Source organism: Asterias rubens, chromosome 7, assembly GCF_902459465.1.
Source record: "Asterias rubens chromosome 7, eAstRub1.3, whole genome shotgun sequence".
In the NCBI taxonomy this organism is placed as follows: Eukaryota; Metazoa; Echinodermata; class Asteroidea; order Forcipulatida; family Asteriidae; genus Asterias; species Asterias rubens.
Genome location: NC_047068.1, coordinates 7008352 through 7032150, shown reverse-complemented (window position 1 = coordinate 7032150; position 23799 = coordinate 7008352). Strand labels below are relative to the sequence as shown.

Genomic DNA, 23799 nt, shown 5'->3' with positions numbered 1-23799 from the left:
TCTGAGAGTTTAATAAAAAATCTGATTTTGCTTCTGTTCGTTATGGTACATAATAAGCATTTAGAAGCCTAAAGTCGTAATACACTATGCCACAGGGTAAAATAATAAACAATAATACAGTCTGAAAGATTTACGAATTTGAAATTACATTACCTGGTATACATTTACATTGATAAATACAAACTTCTCATCAATCCTCACCACTTTCTATGAAATTTTGAAAATATTTGTTTCTGCAGACCGTTTGTCTCTAGATCCTTATTAACTGAAAGTTTGTTTATTGCCGAAAGATTAGTTGTCAGTGGTTTTTTATACCCACCCACAACAAAGTTTCACTAATTGCATAGTCAATTTCTACGTGCTACTAGATCCCAAAAGATAACATCACATGATTGTCTTTTCTTATTCTTGTTTCGTTGATTTTTTACAGACAATTCTGAAACATCTTGATTATTAAAATTATGAGGAATATATTTTAAAAACATGATCATTATTAACATACACAAACACAGTTGATGACATTCTTTGTATCTGTAACAAATCTATCCCCCTGTACTTTCATTCTTTAATGGAGTAGTTTCTTTCAGAACCAACTTCCTTCAAACTTTGTTTCAGTTCTTTTGTTAATGAAATAGTTTTTACCCAAAACCAATTTACTTGCATTTTCCAGTTTTTATACTAAAGAAATAGTTTATATCTTTAACAAACTTCCTTGCATTTTTTGTTTTTATACAAATGATAGATGTAGGTTGCCAAAATGAAAAGTGACGTCCATGATTAAAAGAACATGATAATGATAGTACCAAACAGACTTCTTAAGTATTTTGACAATCATCATAATAGGCTACTTGCGAGTACACCACCAATCGCTGACGACAAACATAATACACGCCACGTACATCTATCAGCCAATCAGGTGTCTTCCTTTGACGTCAGTGAGGGCGCTGTTTTAGCTTGTGACATCATATGCAAGCTAAAAAAACCTCAACTTACAACAACTCTTGACTTTTAAGTAAACGCATTGAACATTTTAATGAGCATATCATACTTTTGTATTTTATAGACTGTCTTTCATTTTGAAGAGTTGTGTTCTGCAACTGTACAGTTTCGTTGCGTGTTTTTGTCTTAAATGTGTGCAAGTGACGCATCGCTGAACAAAACTACGTAATGGTGGAGAGCAGAGCAGGTATTAAATTTCTGCACGCATCTACATGTGCACAGTTCCACATACTACATCATGCTTCACTTCATCTGCTTTCCTAACTGAGGCAACTAAGATAAAAATATTTTTTAAGCTTCTGCCCAAATAACATTCTAAAACTGCAGTATGTCATGCATTCAGCAATATAATAAAATGACCAAGTAAAATATTTTTTAACGGCACATTAAAAAAAAATCATTCTGCAAATATTAAATCTTTTATATATTTAACATGAAAGCCCTATATATAAATTAAATCTAACCATGATTCAGTCTTGAGCTGTCTTTCTAAAAGTGCAAAACAGTTCCGTTTTCAAACCACGATTTTGAATTCATGCGCAAATATATAAATGTAAAAATGTAAAGAACGGCAACGTGGATGTACTAACTGCATTGGGAATCAATACACTGTTTTGATTTTACACTACACCAATAAGTGATAAGCACTAGCGTCAACTCGGTTTAATCGATGTTAAATGTTGCATTAAGCCGACCTCGGCGACCGACTTTTCAGGATCACACTATGCCAGGAACTTTTCAGTCGGCGATTATTTACAACCTGAGCATAACTGCACTGATTTTAAGACAATCTGAAACAGTCGCCGCTCAAAAATTTAACAGTCGCAAGAGTAGAACAGTTTCAACTTGTATGACGTGATCCTGACAGACAGGAACCAATTGCAGGTGCACGATTTCTCAGTTGTTGTGACCTGAGCATATTTTGTCTGTGCGTTGCCGACGGTTTGTTAGGGGGGGGGGCAAGTAAATCGTAAGTTGACCTGAGGCTGGCTTTAAGGATAAAGAATGGAGATTGTTTTTTAACCCTTACATCGAAGTGTATTAACCACTTAACACTCAATACTTTCCAGATTTCTGCAAAAAGAGTTCACATGCAAACCACTGGGATTCAAACCCACCACCTTTGCACTGCTAAAGCAGATGTCTTTGGTCTTTACTGAATTCAGCAAAAAATGTTCCACAGGCCTCTTTAGGTTGGATTTGAACCCATGGCCTCCCCATTCTGAAGTCGGTGAAACCTTTAGAACATCCCAAAAAAGCTTTTCATTGACTCTCACAATAAACCACCGTTTTCAACAGGATTTGTTAAACAAAATAAGTCTATTTTTTAAGATTTTGTTTTCCTTTTCAAAACATTGGCCCCAGTCTTATTATTTAGAAATTAATTCTGAGATCACAATTATTGTATTTGGCAAGTATAACAAACCTGGCTGATCAAAGCATGGCAATATTTTTGAGGATTAATCTCTTTCCGCATCTTACACAATCAATTTAATTCATAAAACTATTATTAACATCATTATGATTGTCACTACTTTTATTGTTTTACAATTTTCTATTGATTGATTTTGCAAATTATTAAAATAAATTAATAATAAATTATCCTTCTCTTCAATGGAGATGTAGGGGGGGGGGATAACAAAAACATGTTCATATCTTATTTAATTGACTGAAAATATGGTTGCATTGTGCACATGATTTTTCTTTTTTAAGAGTCAAGTAACAAACCCCCAAGGAGCCTATATTATTGTGGTTTATTACTTCATATTTGAAATTAAACAAGTGGAACCTGCTTGAGGTGATCCCTGGCTACATGACAGGTACAGGTTGTATGGCTTGTGACTCGGCACTTTAAAGACAAAGATATTGCAACCAACATTATGGCAACAATCCCGGCCAAAATGCTTGGGCAACCCATTCCTAATGTTACATAAAACCAATCACTGTACACTTCCCACTATTAATAATCATTCTCTCCCCCGCCCCCGTCCCCCCACTCAATGTTGACTGGAACGCAGACGAAGACCGTGCAGTCAGAACCAACATTGAAAGGGGGCAGGGGGGGGGGGGGGGGATTGTAGATAGCTCAAAAGGTAGGGAGGCAGCACATTCATCCAAAATTCACAGGTTCAAAAGACACCAATAGTGTCCAGTGCCTTTAAGTCCTGCTCTAGTAAATTATATCTTTGTTCAACCCAAAAGATTTGCAGTAAATGAAAGATGGAATATCTCCCCACTAAAAGCTCTCTTGCATCAACTATTAACTTCAAATGAAGAAGAAAAGAAAGACAAATGAACTAAAATGAATGTAAAATAAATTTGGGATAAGGCCGTTTTCATTATCTAAACCAAATACCCAATGGAAAATGAATGAATCTATATTTACAAAAATAAATCAGCAAGATTCACTAAGTGATCTGCAATTTCCCTTAAAAAAATGTTTAAAAATAAAGATACATTAAAATTACTATTGTTCACATCTCAAATCAATCACCATAAGTATTCAAATGAAAAGCACAGCACATGAAAAGTCTTCGGTTAAAATCAATTTCCTAAATTCAATTGAAAGAAAGTCTTTTGAAAAATAAAAGGCAAAATTAAAAACTGAAAACCCGCAAAATCAAAGTAGAAACTAGTCACACATAAATAAAACAGTGCTCTGATTTAAAAAGTCCCCTGTTCCTAAAACACCTAGATTCTCCTATATAAGTTTATGTCTGATCCAAACTGCCTCAATCCATCAAAATAAATTAATATAAGTAATGTAGGATCCTTATTGCTTCAATCGTTCAGAAGCACGAATATAAGTTTATGTCAGATCCCTACTGCCTTAATCCTTAAAAATCAACCAATATAAGTTCATGAAGGCTCCTAACTGCCTTATAACGAAGCAGAAGAACATGAGCAGAGTATTCTGTTTGAAACGTCAAGACCAAACCGGCTCTTTTCAGAGCCACTCCTTCAAAAGAGTTTTTACTCATGGTTGTACCCGCAGTTTACTATTCATATTTATAGTTTTATTTACTCTTATCTGACTAATAATCCTTCAAAACCCACTGATATAAATAAATTTGTGTAGGATCCCTACTGCCTCATCTCCTAAATCAATCGCTCACACCATGCCTGTCAAAACTGTACAGAAAGGGGATTTTAGCTTTCCATTTTATACTTATTTTCACTTTTGATATAGATTCCTCGAATTCCTCCTGCAATACTTTCATGAGGTTACCCTCATCTGACTCAAGATTCCTCGCATTCCTCCTGCAATACTTTCATGAGGTTACCCTCATCTTACTCAAGATTCCTTGAATTCATCCTGCAATACTTTCATGAGGTTACCCTCATCTTACTCAAGATTCCTTGAATTCCTCCTGCAATACTTTCATGAGGTTACCCTCATCTTACTCAAGATTCCTTGAATTCCTCCTGCAATACTTTCATGAGGTTACCCTCATCTTACTCAAGATTCCTTGAATTCCTCCTGCAATACTTTCATGAGGTTACCCTCATCTTACTCAAGATTCCTCGAATTCCTCCTGCAATACTTTCATGAGGTTACCCTCATCTTACTCAAGATTCCTTGAATTCCTCCTGCAATACTTTCATGAGGTTACCCTCATCTTACTCAAGATTCCTTGAATTCCTCCTGCAATGCTTTCATGAGGTTACCCTCATCTTACTCAAGATTCCTTGAATTCCTCCTGCAATACTTTCATGAGGTTACCCTCATCTTACTCAAGATTCCTTGAATTCCTCCTGCAATACTTTCATGAGGTTACCCTCATCTTACTCAAGATTCCTTGAATTCCTCCTGCAATACTTTCATGAGGTTACCCTCATCTTACTCAAGATTCCTTGAATTCCTCCTGCAATACTTTCATGAGGTTACCCTCATCTTACTCAAGATTCCTTGAATTCCTCCTGCAATACTTTCATGAGGTTACCATCATCTTACTCAAGATTCCTCGCATTCCTCCTGCAATACTTTCATGAGGTTACCCTCATCTTACTTTCCAGGCCTGAAGATTACCCAAAATTCCATGACACTTTCAGAATTTCACTGCCTTCAGGAGCCTTGAAAACGCCTTTCATTTTATACCTTATAAGACCCAGGTTATCTTACTTTCAAATGTCTGAAAAAATCATTCACTCGGCCCCAGCGGCCAGTCTATCCAGGACCGCTGGGATGGGCTATAATCAGCTTGCACAGATTCTCGTTCAGGAAGTACGTCATGTATGCCATGCATAGAAATATGGCGCAGTGTGAGTGTGATGCATGATGGGACTGCTCATTTTTAAACCAATGAGCGTGCATGATACGTTTGCCCATCCCAGCGCCTTTGGTTAAAGCAAGGCGCTGGGGACGAGCGAAGACAAATCATTGCATCTTATCTTTTAACAGTTAAATCCTGTTCATGGGATAGATGCTTGTTAGAGAAAACAAAAATACTGATCAGGCTAAGTATTGATAATTAAAAATTTATAGAGAATCATCGTAAAAGACGTGGACTCAAAAAAACGTAAGCAGAAGCTGTAGAAATGGCACTCAGCTTTACATCCATTTCATAAAAATCTGCCGAAAGAACTAGCTGTTGCAAAACTTCTCAGCAACAAAAAGTGACTTGTAGTCTAAATGCTTAGCATGGTAATGACCTTAGGTTTTGACATCAGCTGACACTTTCTCAAAGGGTAAAAAGACTTAATCTCTTGAAGACAATCCGAGCATACAGATCAAAGCGTCAAGAAGTTGAAACCAATCCTGAAAGTCTGCAACTCAAAGACAGATTTCATGAACATGACTTTACCGAGGAATCAAATCAAAGTGGAAAGGCAGTCTAGCAGCGTTCCCCCTTAACACTGGTCCGCTGGCCAACTGCCAGTTAAAGCACATGAAAACCAGTACAAAATTCACTCCAAGTGGTCTAGCTGGCTAAATCAGTGTTGACAGGCATCCCTATTTCATTTAAAATAGCAGACTCATTAAAAAGCTGGTGGACTAGTGGACAAGCTTACTGGTCCTGCTGGCAAGTCACTTAAAAGGGCAAACCCTATCTAGGGTCGCTAGGACGTGTGTTCAATTCACTGTCATTACACCACGCCTGTATGCTTCCTTTTGGATAGGGCGAGGGCACCAAGGCATTTTGGTGAAGGGCACCTTATGAGGAAAATGTAAATTTCTACTGTAGCATTTCTAGGACACCAGGGGACATGGAGGCAATCGCCTTTGTTGCCTTCGTGAAGTAGCAGGCCTTTAACCCTCAGTTGTACTTTCTACCCAACGTCCGGGAGTATAAATGATTTACTTGTGACCTGTAATGCTAACTGATGAATCACATGCTAACGTGGTTGCCGGTGCTGCATACTCCTAAGGAGTTCCAATGCTCTCAGAGATGCACTGATGTGATGAGCATTTTATACTCTGCTTTTGTTACCTAAAAACACTGACCATCCAAGCACTATAGTAGTGCTGGCTAATTCAGATTACTTGCATTATGGAATCCGAAACTTGTAAAGTGATGGGTTTTTTTACTCTGAATTTTGGATACAACCCTCCTACATACATAGGTCCAGTTTATTAGAGCTGCTAAAGCACAAAAAGTGATGCTTACCGGAATAAGGTTACCAGTCAAAATACCATACCAAATGTGCCATCTGTGACTGGTATCCTGCTTATTTTTGCTAAGCAGAAATAATTTCTGCTTGTAATCAGCTGTAAGAAACTGACCCCAGGGCCCAATTTCATACAGCTGGATCAGCACTAAAAGTAACTAAGCACAACCAAAATTATGCTTACTAGAATAAGGTTACCAGCCACACTCCCATGTCTCATGTACAATTTATGACTGGTATCCTGCACATTTCTGCTAAGCAAAGAATTACTAAGCAACATTCCCAGAAGTCACGCTCATCTCAGACACAAGACTCAGTCATTACACTTTCTGCATCGCTGTCGATGTACCTGATACCTTGATGGGTGGAGCGGGGTAGCGTGGCCGACGCAAACACCCCACGGACGAACGGACGCTGCTGGCATGTGAACCCGCCACAGTCCTCTGCAATTAAAAGTCAAATTGAATTCTTATTACTTTTGCGAAAAACTAAGATGGCGATGCAAATATTTCCACACAAAAATTGTTAATACAATACAAAATAAAAATAGGACAGTTTAGGACCAAAGTAAGCCAATGTTGGGGTAATTAAAAAAAAAAATTAAAAACTACACAAATGCTTCAATTTGTTTGATCCCAACCAAATTATATGACTGTGATTTTCTCACAGAGCATACTGAGTATACAGTGCTTACCCACATCAGTGCAAGGGTAAAACCATTTAATATTATTTATCCCCGTTGCAAATTTAACATCTATTTCCTATATTTTAACTTCATCCAATCAAATGATCCGTACCATCACTAAGATCATCGTGCGACCCATTTCTCCTCCCCAGACTCTGCGACCTCTGACCTCTAAGTCTAGTCTTCCCCTCCACTTCCACTCTCCCCGCCGACAGACCCGTATCGTTAGATCCTTCCGACAGCACATCCTCCTGGCTGGAGCTGAGCTGCTTAAACCCCGGCATCTTATAGATCCAGTGGTCCGAACCCGAGGAGCAGGTCGAGCTACTGGAGCTGGCGCTGCTGGTGGGGAGATTCCGTCGATGGTAAAAAAGGATGTAGGCTCCCTTAGTGATGATTGCCTCCTCAGTGACTGGCATGACTTTGGCATCGTCGAAGTTATACCACTGATTGTCGGCTGGATTGCGGCAGAAAGCTGGAGGGGGTCAAAGTGAAGATGGCAAGTTAGAAAAGGAAGTGATGGTTTGTTAAAAATGGCCTACACAAACAGCCTGTATGCCAAAGATAATTGTCACCAAATGATGATTGTTAAAAAAGTAACTATAATAAGTAATGGTGTATTTAAAATAGCTAACATAAACAGCCTGTATGCCAAAGATAATTACCAAAAAACGATGATTGTTAAAAAAGTGACTATTATAACTGATGTTTTGTTTAAAATGGCTAACACAAATCGCCTGTGTGACCAAAGATAGTTATCACCAAATGATGATTGTTAGAAAATTAACTATTATAAGTAATGGTATATTTAAAATAGCTAACATAAACAGCCTGTATGCCAAATATAAATACCAACAAAATTTTATCAAAAATAGAATTAGTAAAGATATTGTCAGCTAAATACAAACATACTTTAGAATTTATAATATAAAGGTTCCTTTTTCCCCTAGAAATACAAAGCTACAAGGTCTTTCAAAATGCTAAACAATTTACATAAATGAATATAATAATTTATTCTGATCATTATACAAGCTCACTACACAAGTTTGGTTCCATCTCCCAATGGGCCTCCCTGTTTAAATTCCTCATGGAGTATTTAGGAGTGACAAGTACCAAGTACCAAGTACCAAGTACCAAGAACCGTGTACATGTACCAAGTACTTAAAAACCAAGTAACACGAACCAAGTACCAAGTACTAAGTACCAAAAACTGTGTACTAAGTACCAAGTACTCAAAAACCAAGTACCAAGAACCAAGTACAACGTACCAAGTACTTAAATACCAAGTACCAAGAACCAAGTACCAAGTACAAAGTACCAAATACTTAAAAACCAAGTTCCAAGAACCAAGTACCAAGTACAAAGTACCAAGTACTTAAAAACAAAGTACCAAGAACCAAGTACCAAGTACTAAGAACAAGTAACAAGTAGCAAGTACCATATACCAAAGTACCAAGTAGCAAGTACTAGGTACCAAAGTAACCAGTACCAAGATGACAAATCGAAGATAAAACCTCAATGAAAGAAAAATATCAAATACAGGATAAATAGCACAAAGTCAAAAAATTGGTTCTCAAAAAGTGCAGTAAGGTAACACATGAACACAAAGACAACTCATAAAACATTCTAAATATTCACACATGTCCATAAACAGTATCAAAAGTTTAAACAAATATTAGCAGTCACAACAAAAGCAATAGGAAAGTAAATCCTAATGGAAAGTAAATATACAAAGATAATGACGTAGTGATTATAAAAATTGATGGATTAAAATGAAAGATGCAAAGTTAGGTATTTATAGAATTGAATGCAGCAGAATTGATCAGGGACAAAGTTGCACTCGAGTGATCGATTCATAAACGTATATCATTTTTTTAAAGCAGGGCCAAATATTGCCCAACAGTCTAATGATTGGTTCACTGAAAATAAGTAGGAAACCAGCCATGATTGGTGTAAAGTCCTTTGATGTCCCTTGACAAGGCAAAACTTAGCCCTCAATATCGTGGCTAGTCTCTGGTTCGAGTCAATCAAGGTCTTTCTTTTCTTTCTTTCTATGCTGAGAATGTATTTCTCCCCATTATCATTATCAAGCGAGGGCGCTTTGACTTACTTCGTATGTGGAGACATTTCAACTAACCTGTGTAGTGTCCCCCTTGCATGCTACCGATGTGATTACACACGGCATATAAATCATACACGTGCTCCGTCACGTGATGGGCACGGCGTCTGTGGATGTGCCGCCAAGGCGACCAGCCAGTCAGAGCATTCAGCGAGGCGGCGTGGGCGTTCTGTTGCCTGCGTACGATGTACTGCGCCATGTTGAGTCCTTGGATTGGAAAATCTACCAGGGTGTCTAGCTTTGTGCGAGTGGTATTCATCTAGAAAAAAAAAAAAAAATTACATTTCAATTTTTTTTTTTAAACTTACTTGGTAAGAAGTACTGCAACCTTGAACAACTGCATTTTGAAAAACTTTTTACTTTGAAGAACTGCGTTTATGGAAAAAGACATCGCTGTTTATTCCCCCCAAAATTTGAACAAGAGAGGTGATACAGACAGTAACGCTTCAAAGATAGATACTCCAATTGCAGATTATTTTTCCTGCATGGACACAACTGCTCCCGATTTTCGGCAATTTCACCATCACCACACCTTTCACAATTACAAAATAGTGAGAAGCATTAAGGCTACGGAAAGTAAACAAATTGCATTTTTGTTTTCCCTGTTCCAGTTGTCTTGTATTTTCAAAAGATTTTGCCGTCCACATTTACACTGGAAAATTTCTGTGAAGGGGGGGGGGGGGTTGGACCCACTTTGCTTGCATACACCACTAGGGTCTTGTATAGCCTGGATCTGGGTGTCACATACCTGTTTGAATCTCTTGAGGTGTATAACGAGAACATCAGGGAGGGACCAAAGGCTAAGTCTCTTGGAGCCTTGCTGAAGTTTCTTACAGAATGGGCAATGCCAGGCGTTGTCTGAACCAAGCTGCATATCAAATCAAAAGAACATGAATTAAAACCAGCATTAAACATTCAATTTCTTAGGATTAATTTCCAGATAGGTTTCTTTAAAAATTAATCTTTAATTGAAAGCATAAAAAAAAGAATTGTTCAAGTGTCTGTCTCCCGACAAATAAGGAACAAACCTGCAACCCCCCTCCACGAAGGATTAAAATTAATTTACATAAAACAATTAATTCATTCATTTTTATTACAAACAACAACTGGCAGCACAAGGCTGAATTATGTGTAAAGGCCGAAATTTTTATTATTATTGGTTTATTAAAAACATCCAAACTTGGCAGCCAGAGGCTGAATTGCGTTTAAAATTACAGAGCATAAGAAAATATGTATATACTATTTTTTTAAATTACAGAAAAACTGATAATAAAGTGTATTGAAATTGAAATTGAAATGTGTAATACAAGATAAGAAAGATGAGTTAAAAATAACACATATAATAATATAAAATAGCAACACCGTAATACGAGGGTACATAAACACATCTACCGGGTATCCAAGATGACAATAAAAAATCACACAATAAATAAAACAATAAACAACCAAAATAAGAAAGAGAGGATTTAGATGAGCAGGGCCGATTTCACAAAGAGCTAAGATTGATCTTAACTGCACATCAATTGTAAGTTGCTAAGTAAAGTGTGCTGAGACAATGCAAATCACTATGGTGAGACTGATAATTTGTCTTACGATGGATTTTATTGCTTTGTGAAATACAACCCTGAGAACGTAATACTGGCAAATTATAATAACTATATAATATAATGGGAGACTTTGGAATGCTAGGTGGCAGCAGACTTGCCAGGTAAATTGTCATCGTTTACGTAGTTCTGAGCACGCGCGAATTATCTAGAACAACGGATTTTAACTGGTAAGTCTGCTGCCACCAAGCGTCCCGAAAGTCCCCCATTAGTATAGAATTCAACGACTTTTACAAAATTGCCTAACCACTCATTATCATCTTATGGTTCTCAATGCTAGATAAGGCTGTATCTGGATTTAGACCTTATGCACATGATGGCATTTAATTGAGTAGCGCGCCCTCGCCTAAACATCAAAAGAAGGGTGTTCATTAGCCTATCCTGCCTATCTAACACAAAATTAAACAACATAAAACAATGAGCATTAGCCTACCCTTTCTTCCTGGGTGTAGAGATCCATACAGTCAGACAGCGAGGCCTTGACAGGTTGTTGATGAGCTAAACGATGTCTCTGAACACTCTCGTCTTCTTCAATAAAGATGCTTAGAACTCGTTGAGTAAACCTGCAGATGGTTCAAGAAAATACAATATATTTAGAGCATTGACTATTACTGGGAGTGTTTCCTTTCATAAGAAAGATATGTTTTGCTCCTCATTCGCTAACTGGGCCCAATTTTATTGTGCTTGTTAAAGCTACTTTTTTTTGTCAGGTAGTGTATATAAGGTTTGTGACTGGTTCCCGACTTTTTGTTTGCTTAGCAGTAAAAAAAAAACCTTGCTAAGCACAATTTTCTGCTTTACAATTTTATGAAACTGGGCTAGAGAAAATTTACACTGTTACTTCCTAAAAAAAAAACATCATCAACAATTTCCAAAGTGAAAACAGGTTCAAGTAAACTTCTTTAGCCTCTGACTGACACAAGAGGGCGACATTCAAGAAAAACATCATCGTGCATCTGGATAAATAACAATGTCCTGTGTATTGATACTGATCTTTTGTTTGTCTACAGGTAGTTCTTTCGTTTCGGAGTTTCACTGCTTAACTCAATATCCTGTATCCTGAAAAAAAAGATCAACGGTTTCCAAGGACCACTGGAAACACAAGGAACACTTGATTTTAAACATTTCCTAGAAGCATGAATATACATATGTAGACCTTTCTTTTGTTTATAAACATTGACCACTTTTTTGTACGGAATGCCTTGAGTATCTAAAAATGTGTAAACTGGCTCGGCAAAATTTGCCCTATTTAAAATATTGTGCCTTTTATGTTGTTTAGAATGTTTTCTATATCTATGAGTATAGTTTATAATGAATAGGGTAGATGGGTTTTATATATCTATGAGCATAGTTTATAATGAATAGGGTAGATGGGTTTTATATATCTATGAGCATAGTTTATAATGAATAGGGTAGATGGGTTTTATATATCTATGAGCATAGTTTATAATGAATAGGGTAGATGGGTTTTATATATCTATGAGCATAGTTTATAATGAAAAGGGTAGATGGGTTTTCTATATCTATGAGCATAGTTTATAATGAATAGGGTAGATGGGTTTTCTATATCTATGAGCATAGTTTATAATGAATAGGGTAGATGGGTTTTATATATCTATGAGCATAGTTTATAATGAATAGGGTAGATGGGTTTTCTATATCTATGAGCATAGTTTATAATGAATAGGGTAGATGGGTTTTATATATCTATGAGCATAGTTTATAATGAATAGGGTAGATGGGTTTTATATATCTATGAGTATAGTTTATAATGAATAGGGTAGATGGGTTTTATATATCTATGAGTATAGTTTATAATGAATATGGTAGATGGGTTTTATATATCTATGAGCATAGTTTATAATGAATAGGGTAGATGGGTTTTATATATCTATGAGCATAGTTTATAATGAATAGGGTAGATGGGTTTTATATATCTATGAGCACAGTTTATAATGAATAGGGTAGATGGGTTTTATATATCTATGAGCACAGTTTATAATGAATAGGGTAGATGGGTTTTATATATCTATGAGCATAGTTTATAATGAATAGGGTAGATGGGTTTTCTATATCTATGAGCATAGTTTATAATGAATAGGGTAGATGGGTTTTCTATATCTATGGGCATAGTTTATAATGAATAGGGTAGATGGGTTTTCTATATCTATGAGCATAGTTTATAATGAATAGGGTAGATGGGTTTTCTATATCTATGAGCATAGTTTATAATGAATAGGGTAGATGGGTTTTCTATATCTATGGGCATAGTTTATAATGAATAGGGTAGATGGGTTTTCTATATCTATGAGCATAGTTTATAATGAATAGGGTAGATGGGTTTTCTATATCTATGAGCATAGTTTATAATGAATAGGGTAGATGGCCTTAGCTTTCGATCCAAACCGGACCTTCTTCAGAGGCATAAAACAAGTACAAACAAATACATATCCATTTATAGAAAAAGAGAGCGGAAAGGGATTAAGGGAATGATCCAGAAAGAAGCGGGAAAATAACAGCCACTCAAAGTTTCTATTTCAGAAATATGAGCATAGTTTGATATAATTCTTGGTCAAATAATAAACTGTGTAATTTCTTTTGCAGTGAAGGTCGGTTGTACTTTGAGACAACCAAGGTTTAGAAAACCAGCGACTGTGACAGTGACGTTAAAAAAAAAATAAGTCATAAGACCTTTCTTATGTTTACAAACCAAGCCCAACATTTTATATGGGCGATCTTGAGTAATACAAAATTGAATATTGTAAAGCTCTTTTTTATGATGAATACATGTATGTGTAATTTTTTTTTGGTATCACAAATGGTATGGATAGATTGATAAAATTGTTTTATTAAATAAAGTATTTAAAAACACCTGGAAATAGGATTTTTTTTTTCCTTTTAAACATAAGAGTATATGTTTATTAAAATTTTTTTGATTAATTGTTTGTCACGATTTATATGTTAAAAAAATTAATTAAGTGCTTGGGGGTTGACTCCGCCTACCCCTTTTGTGACGTAGGAAAAGGAAGACTTTGCCTCGATCAAACATAGACCCCCCTTGATGCGTAGATAAACACACGTGCAAAAGTACATGTAATTCTAAGACGTGAGTTTGTACGCTGCGAACAAGTTTTTTTTTTCTGGCATTTTTCCGGCAATGCCGACCAGGTGTATTTCTGCTGGATGCAGCATAACAACTAAAGATGGGGTCAGTCTTCATCTGTTTCCTGCAGATCCCAAGTATAGGCGGTTGTGGGCTGCGAAAGTCAGATTAACTAGAGCAAAGTGGTCCGGTCCGACGACTTTTTGCAGCGCTATGCAGCGAACACTTCGAGCCGTCGTGCTTCGAATCCGAGATACACCACTCATTTGACATGACGAGAAGAGCAATTCTTAAACACGACGCCGTCCCAACAATTTTTCCAGCTAGTGGGAAGTTGAAGACGGTATCTGAAAGACGTGACGAACCCAGAGGAGCATTTGCTAAACGTGAAAAAATTCGGGTAAGTTTGAACTTTGAGGGTATGTTTTTAGCTTTTGCCAAGTGACACGATTTTTTGTTGGTACCGCATGCGATTCACCGTGCGTGCAGGTCCTGTGTGACCGTCCGCACATTATACAGCAGCCATAGTGCGTGCGTGCAGTCTGCTCCGTGGCCGTATTTCTATAATAATACGTTGGCAGATCCACATCTTACAACCCATTTGGTCACTAAAAAGTCGCCTGGTTAAATAAAAATAGCAGCAATAGCTTTTGTAAAAACCACTAGGCGTTCAACATGTTCAAGTTTCAATGTACGTATGTGTGTAAAATCATGTCTAAATTTGTTTTGATGTGCCATGTCCCAGGCGTTATGTAAGGGGGCCTGACTACAAATTTTCTCTTCAAATTTTCTCTTCAAATTTTCTCTTCAAATTTTCTCTTACGTCACGAACAGCGCCCTCTCGGGTCGGGGCCTACTCGTAAATTTGTAAATACAATCAAAACTAATATTTTAGTTAACCTTAGTTAACTTTTTATTCACATTCCTCTCATAAAAACACATATTTTAGTGACAAAAGCTTTATTTAAAAAAAATACCACTTCCAGGTGACTTTAAGTGTTTGACACTAAACAAATAGAATACCCTTGCACTGTGTTAGATTCCAGTTTGGATTGTATTGGTAATTGACTTTATTGACCCATTTCACCTGACGTCATCAGCAGAAAAATCTTGTATGCGCCATACTAGTGGGCAATTTCACTTTGCGTTTTTATATATAGTGAGCATTTTAGGCGACGCAGTGTTAATACACATAAACCTAACTGCCCACCAACATGGTGAGCGTGGCATTGGTCGGCGCGTGTGATACGCGCGTGTGATACGCGCGCAAGGGGTCAATAGCTGAACAGCTGTACATTTCCCCAGAATCTTAATAATTTGATGCTAAGTCTTAAGCTAATCAGTCTATAGATGACGTGACCTCTGACGTCACTCGAAAACCGTAACATAATGCTCGCGCATACCGCCAGGCAAAACCTTTGTGTTTTGGCAGCCAGCTAGAAAGCGTATGCAATCTTACCATGACTACGCGTCTTTTTGTTCGGCGAAACATGACGTATACAGTGTTTTGTCAACAGAGGGTGGTTTGAATGTAAACATAGGTCACATCGTCTATACGGCAGTTAGTTTACAGCTTAATTAAATACTAAATTAGCAATCAGTTGTGATGCAAAGCAAAACAATCTACATTTTTGTTCAATGTTAAGATTTTTAAATGAAACATCAAATTTTTCACAGGATCATGTACAGGTTCGTGAATCAGGCCCTCTATGAAATATAAAATTTTGAATATTTCTAAATACATGTTTTTAAATAAGAAATCACTATACAAGTATCAGTGTTTGTTATGACAGTCATGAATGGTTGGAAATATCTCCAAAAGTTAGAGTAGATTTGGTCTTGTTTCCCCTATCGGTATGTTGTCACTTTCAAGTAAAATGTAGTAACATGCCTGTGATATTTTTTCACAGGACTCGGGAAAGTACTGAGTATACAGTGCTAACACACATCGGTGTATGGGTAAACACCAAAATTAATATTCTTTATCCCTGATGCAAATTTAACATCTATTATGACAATGTATGAAGTAAAAGAAACAAGTTTGTTAATCTCTTGTTTGTTAGGATTCTACTTATGTCATTGAAATCCACTTATTCCAACATGTGATAATTCCATAAGAGGGTTTCCCCAAAAGATAAACAGCTTCCTGATAACACCACCCAAAGCAGACACCTGAGAGATGAGTGTTTTGCTATAACAGCTTTACAATCTGTTTCTATAAGCCAGGAGAGATCGGATTGCAAAAATGCTGGGCCCTATTTCAAAAAGAGCTTTCTGTTTTAAAAGCAGAAAATACTGCGAAACAATTTTCTTTTCAAAGCATAAATTGAGTCGTGCACCAGCCACAGCAATGCAAACTTAATGTTATTTGGGCGGGTAATGTTTCTGCAAGTTTGTGTGCTTACAGGCTATATGAAACTGGGCCCTTGCTTTGCTCACCGTAAGCAAAAGATCTGTGCTTACGGAAGCAGGCAATTACGCGCTTTCGTCAAGCGTATTTCACGGGTTAGCAGGGAACTTTTGCTTGGCATTCTTCACTTACACAGCTTGCACAGTAAGCAGAGAATGTTGATCGTGAGCGCAGAATTCTAAACTACTACGCAGCTGTACAACACGGCATAGACCTTATATTTAAATAAGACATCATTTCAGCAAGGCGCCCGTTGCCTTGAGGTCAAAAGGACACTGCACAATGCCCAATTCTGGGCAACGCGCATACAAATCTGTGCGCATCCATAATTTCATCATCGGTTTCACCTCTAAGATGGTGCAGGCCTGTATGCTGCGTATTTCAAAGGGTAGGGGCACCAAGGCGTTTTTTCATTGGTAAAAGGCACCATATGAGAAATTTGTAAATTTCTACTGGAGCATTTCCAGGGCACCAAGGCAATGACTAGGGAGCATGGAGGCAATCGCCTTTGTATCAGGCCTTATGGTGACTTGATAACGTCAATGCATAAGTTTTATAGTGAACTGCAAGAGATGCTTCAAAACAATGTCTCTGTCATGCGCTGTCCGAGTGCAAAGTGCACAGTGACGCTGACTCCCTCACACTTGACTCATCAAGACAGAAGCTATACTGTGTCCACCTGTTGCTGTAATGTTATGCTTCGCGAAGTGCGGTTGATACCTTTTGTAAACCAAGTTGTAGGCCATCACATGAATCCCTACACACTGTGCATGAAGATGTATGCAATATAGTTTACCTTAAAAAGTTTCAGCTTCATTAGTCGTTGAGTTTTTAAGAAGAAAAAAAAGTGAAAATCACATAGCAATGATTTCAGGAGAGTCACGTAAATCCATTGTACATTGAAAACTATTTTTGTGAAATTAATTTAATAATTTCTCAAAAACTACAGCACCTTTCAGGCTTCCTACCATCATTATTTTTAAACCGTGTAAGTCTAATGTAAATCTTTGGACGATGAGTTGTGTGTCGACAAAAAGTACCCAAACCCTTTAAGCCAGTAGATTACTAGCCCCACTCCCCTTCCCCCACACATGACTGGATGAACATAGAAGTAACCTTACGTGAATCTGATGTCTTGCTCCCATTCTGTGACTGCTTTGATGTGGGATGGACCTCCTTCATCAGCTGTGGACTGTAACAACCTGAGGGATTCAAAACAAATAGTAAGTAAATATTCATAATACCCCAGACAGTTCCCCTATTCCTACTGGAAAGCAAGTCTTGTGGGCATGTTTAAACCACTGATAAACACAGAGCTGGAGCTGTGTAAGACCGGCTGGTTTTGCGTGTTGGCCGTGCAAGCTTGTTTACGCCAATTTACTTTTGCCAAACGCAGTATATAGCTTTTAGGTACCCGTACGCAATCTGTTTGTACATGCGCGTACAAACAACCCAACATGCACAAAACAGAAAGTTTACAAAAGTTTTTGTAAAATGTACAAACTTAAAAATTGGCTAATTAAACAGATCATCACAGGTTGTCTTCTGGCCTACTTGTAACATTTTGGGGGGCTTTCTAACAAAAGGGCATGTATGAATGGGAATTAAAGAGTAGGGACTCGTTCGTGGCCGTACAATAGCGCACTGCCACAACACTGCCATTTTAAACGGCCTTTTAAGAACTCGTCGCCACTCTTTTATTCCTCTTAATAATACATGAGGATACATGTGGACCCATGTGAACATGTTGATCCCTTTCACACAAGGAACCCACCTCCACCATTTCCACTATTTCAGGGGTTTATTCTTCGGGTACATTTTGACCCTATCCTCAATCTTACCGACATTCTGCCTACCTTAAAATAAACTAAACCTAAAAAGATTGTAGCAGCTACGGAAAAGAAATTGTTTTTACAGCCCAAGGAAACAACAATTTTTTGGTGATCTTTTGAGCACATGACATAGTTACTGGAATGTTTCATCATGTCTGAGGTGAGGGTTACAAAGTAATAAAAGGAAAATGTAAATAGAGATGTGCTCATGTTATGAATCACTCTACAAACATGTTGTGAAACAGGACGAGTGGTGCTGGGTAGTATCGCTAAACACTTCATGAACTCACTTGAAAAACCAGGTGAGGCAATATAAAACCTGTACAAACAATTCAGTTATGTAGTCGCAGAACATTAAAGGGATGAGGGCATTTTTGGTTTATTTTTGTAAAGCGTAAATTTGTCCCCAGCATCTCATTTCAGGGTTCCCTGAATGCACAAGCTAGCGCCTTTCGAGCCGATTTACTAACATTTTTATTATTATCAATTATTATAATTTTGTCACACACAAAAAAACATCAAGAGAGAACCATGCTCCAGATTGAACAGTAGAATTTTTAAACCAAAATAAACACCAAGGAGAATTTAAACCGAAAACTTTCTTTCAATTCAGCGTGATTTGGCCAAACACCAAACTATAGGGTCCAGAATGCCCCACAGTTAGAATCAACTAACCTGCGAAGACGCTGATGCGAAGGGAGTTAGCTCAAATCCCACTCTAGAAATGTTTTGTTTTCCTTTGAGGCTCATGCAATAATCGTTTTTCTCAGACTCAATTTTTTTAGAATAAATTCTCAAAATAGTTTATTCTATCAACAGCAGCAGTCTCACCAAGTAAGTTTGTTTATGCTCATTAATTTGTGGAGTATTTACCAATCAATGTGGTACCTTTAAGGAGATAATAACAACATTGGTTTCCAGACGGGCATTTTCATTGCAAAAACATGGAACATAAGCATCGTATTGAAGCCAAGATAGATCGTTTTACAGATAGACACAGACTGTAGTGTGATGCTAAATGGTCATGTCTCTCATCACCCCTTAATATGTTGCCTCTGTCACTCTAGAGTGTTGGTTTGGTTTGGTTTGATGAACGTGTCTTTTGCGATCCATTAGGATGTTTTTGTTCAATGAGGTTCGTCTAGAGAACATATAGGTCATAAAATGAACGTGACGATATTTATAATAAATTGAAAAGTAATTGTAATTCATCACATGCCCCCGACGCCCCCCCCCCCTACAAAAAAAAAGAAGAAGAACAAAATTATTTTCATTATTGTATTTTTGTATTCAAATAAATTAGTTCCCTGTTTCTTAATAAAGTGAGAATGAGTGGGCTCTTGAAAAACAACAAATTATTGTTAACAGTTGTATTGTAGCACGCTGGCCTAAAACTTTATTCTTGTAATAGCGGGCAGTTTTTCCTTAAAGACACTGGACACTATTGGTAATTGTCAAAGACTAGTCTTCACAATTGGTGTATCTCAACATATGCATACAATATTAATGAAAGAAAAAACACCTTTGTCGCACCATGGTCACACAAAGTTGTGTGCTTTCAGATGCTTGATTTCGAGACCTCAAGTTCTAAATCTGAGGTCTCGAAATTAAATTTGTGGAAAATAACTTCTTTCTCGAAAACTACGTCACTTCAGAAGGAGCCGTTTCTCACAATGTTTTATACTATCAACCTCTCCCCATTACTCGTTACCAAGTAAGGTTTTATGCTAATAATTATTTTGAGTAATTACCAATAGTGTCCACTGCCTTTAATGAAGAGTGCCTTTATGAGAGAAATGTAAATGTCTACTGCATCGTTACAAGGGGCACCAAGGCCGTGATCAGAGGCATGAAGGCAATTGCTTCCATGAAATATCAAGCCTGGCCATCCCTTTATTTCATTTCATTTCATTTCATTTCATTTATTAATTTCAAAGGTCAATTAAAAACATTAACTTCAAGGCTAAAGACATTCAAATTACAACATTAAAAAGTGCAAAAGTAGGTTTTTATGGTCATTAATTTGGAGTAATCACCAATGGTATAGACCGTATAGAATACGTTGTCACCGTTCAAAAATCTGACCTACAAGATAGCGTCTGTGCGCGTGTGCGTGCATGTGTGTGTGTGCATGTGCCATAGAAATCAAACCAGGAATGTTGCGTGCTGCGTGCTTCATTGATGTACGCGTTTGGACGCGCATACGGTTTGCCCTACAAGATGGCGACTTTTCATAGCAAAAAGGGGTTATTCAATACGGTCTATACCCTGCCTTTAAGTTTGAGCCCTCCGTTTTGGAGAAACTTACTTTGTGATTGTTGAGTTGTACAAAGGTCTCATCTCGTCTTGCATGAGGAAATGACGGCTACCCTTGGAGTCAGTCACGATCCCAACCCTTAGCAACGGACCCTAACAAGGAAACAAATACAAAAATATGTCAGTATCAGGGCCACATTTCATAATAATTTTTTTTATCAATTTGACTCCAACCTCATGAAAAATTACAGTAAAAAAAACAAACCACAAATTCATATACAACATGAACTACTACATGTACTACTACTACTAGATTAATAATTTATATATACAAAAACGGAGAAAAATTACACAGAATCAAATTTCAACCTGGGAGACTGGAAAGTACATTTTAAAATCATTTTCCCTTGCTTGTTTTGCCATTGTGGCAGATCTGGTTCCCTACCCCCACGTCCCTATGGATCAACCTGTAAATATTAATCTAGTCTGGCGCTGGCGATGAGAGCAGACATGCATACACAAGCCACCCCACCCCCTTGTTTACCAACTGCCGGCTAGCCGCATTACAAACAGGTAAATAAGATGCAGTACAATATAACACAATTTGTGCTTCTCTTTCATACATGACAAAGTAATTGACAGTCTTTGGTTGGTAACCGTAATCTTGATCATGAATACTGGCGATGAGTGCAGACACACATACACAAAAAGCCAGCCCCCCCCCTTGCTAGCCACTGCCGGCTAGCCGCAGTAAAAATATGAAAAACAAGACCCAATACATTGCAGGAAGTTTTGTGCCTCTCCTGTATGCATGACAAAGTGATTGACAGTCTTTAGTTGGTAACCCACAACTTGAACATGAATCCTGGCGATGAGTGCAGACACACATCACAAAAAGCCACCCCCTCTACTTGGCTAGCCACTGCCAGTTAGCCACAGTAAAAATGAGAAAATGAAATGCAGTACATTAGAAGACAATTAGTGCTTCTCCTTTATACATGACAAAGTAATTGTCAGACTTTGGTTGGTAACCGTAACTTGAACTGGAATACTGGCGACGAGTGCAGACATGCATACACTTGGCTAAGCATCGCTGATAAGCCACAGTTCAAACAAGAAAACAAGACGCTATACATTATGAGACGATGTGTGGTTCTCCTTTATACATGTAGGTACATGACAAAGTAATTGACAGTCTTTGGTTGGTAACCGCAAACTTGAACATGAATCCTGGCGATGAGTGCAGACACGCATACACCCCCCCCCCCCACTAGCCACTACCGGCTAGCCGCAGTACAAACAAGATTGTAAGAAAATCTTTGTTTCTCCTGTATGCATGACAAAGTAACCGAGTCTTTGGTTGGTAACCGTAAACTTGGACATGAATCCTCACAGAGAGTCTCGGAGAGACGGTATCCATGCAATGCGAGCAATGCCAAAAGAGTCAATTCAGTCCTTAAGTGGCCGCTACCGATAATGTACATTTACTTGGGGATGTTTTCCTAGACTCATAGACTGCGGCCAAAGAAACGATTTCTCCTCCCTTGGGTTTTTAGACAACATCAATATTTTCCGAAGTAGAAGGGGGGGGGGGGGTTGTCTAGAATGACTAACTCCTCTCCCAACCTCACTTTGGGTACATTGGTTCGAAAGAACGGCAGACCATACATATTCTAGACTCCTAGGCTCCTGCCAAGAAACAATTCCTCAACCCTTGTGGTTGTTTTTAGACAACGTCAATATTTTCCAGTGCAGAGTGGGGAGACAAACTATTGGCGATCTTTTTTTAAAGATAACAGAGACAGGAATATATCAACATGGATGTGTGCTGATGTTGCATGCCCACTGGCCGTTATAGAGGTCAATCCATCAAGAGGGCTTCACGGTGACAATGCGAATACACGTACCAGTTTCCCAAGTATACACTGTCCGTGTGACTGACTCTCAATGTGATGGGATTTTTGACTGAATGGATGGGAGTGGAGTAGGGTAAGAAAGAAGACAAGTGTTTGTCACACTGTCGCTCTTTCAAAGAGTAAAGAGTATCTTATAGATCTCCCGACAGCATAATTCTATCCATTTAGTTTATTCTCACGAATTGATTCCTCCCTTGCAGATTTTTAGTAATCACTTATCTTAATTTTTTTTTTTTTTTTTTTTGGGGGGGGGGGGGGGGGTCAGACCATTTGTCCCCATGTCTATCCTTGTATTGTCCCTTAAAGCCATTATACACTTTCGGTAAACAGTATTGTCCAAGTCCCGCACTCCGTGTATCACAACTTATATATAAAATAACAAACCTGTGAAAATTTAGGCTCAATCGGTCATCGGAGTCGGGAAAAAATAACGGGAAAACCCACTCTTGTTTCCGCGCGTTTCGCCGTGTCATGACATGTGTTTAAAATAAATCCGTAATTCTCGCTAACGAGAATTTATATTGTTTTACTGTTTTCTCAAAAAGTAAAGCATTTCATGGACTAATATTTCAAGAGAAGTCCTTCACCATTACCTTCTGTAAACCCTGTAAATCATTTGTAAAACTGTGAACTTTTTTCTGTACCGAAAGGGTCCAATGGCTTTAAAGGGTATATATGTACTTTTTCCTAACAAAAAAACACAATGTCCACAGATTTACATTACACTTACACAGTTTGAAGATTATGATAGTAGAAAGCTTCCCTTGAAATTTTACTTACTGAGGTGCTGTAGTTTTTGAGAAATGAGTAAAAGTAATAATTTTTGTCTCAGTTTTAGCATGTAAAAACGTATTGACCAGTTATGCTATGGTTTTGGTATAATATCATAACTGGTTAAGAGGAATTTACATGCTAAAATAATTTTGGTCTCATGAGACCAAAATTATTTTGTGACTTGTTTTACTCATTTCTCAAAAACTACACAACCTTAGTAAATAATATTTGAAGGGAAGCTTTCCACTATCATTATCTTCAAACCTTGTAAGTTTAATGTAAATCTGTGGACATTTTGAAAAAGTACCCGAATCCTTTAATTCCTAAGTTAATTAGTTAATAAGTTAATTTATTCTTTTGTTTTCTCTTCTAAAGGTACTCCACTACAAGTGTTGGCTTAATAAGATCCTTCCTCCACAATATTGTCTTTTGCATTCTATTGTGCACTGCTCAGGATGCAAATAAATGTATTGAGTTGAATTGAATCAGTG

At 37.6% G+C, this 23799-nt stretch overlaps 1 protein-coding gene across 1 annotated transcript in view; it reads right to left on the bottom strand.

Moving 5' to 3' along the window:
- Positions 1-6809: 6809 nt before the first annotated feature.
- LOC117292264 (ubiquitin carboxyl-terminal hydrolase 31-like) overlaps positions 6810-23799 on the bottom strand; it is a 44395-nt gene continuing 27405 nt past the window's right edge. Inside the window, exons 5-11 of the mRNA XM_033774257.1 lie at positions 20671-20771; positions 17652-17732; positions 11451-11580; positions 10162-10281; positions 9432-9672; positions 7407-7769; positions 6810-7052 (exon numbers count right to left, since the gene is read on the bottom strand). Of these exons, the coding sequence (XP_033630148.1) occupies positions 6910-7052; positions 7407-7769; positions 9432-9672; positions 10162-10281; positions 11451-11580; positions 17652-17732; positions 20671-20771 (1179 nt within the window). The 3' untranslated portion in view covers positions 6810-6909. The remainder of the gene's footprint in view (positions 7053-7406; positions 7770-9431; positions 9673-10161; positions 10282-11450; positions 11581-17651; positions 17733-20670; positions 20772-23799) is intronic.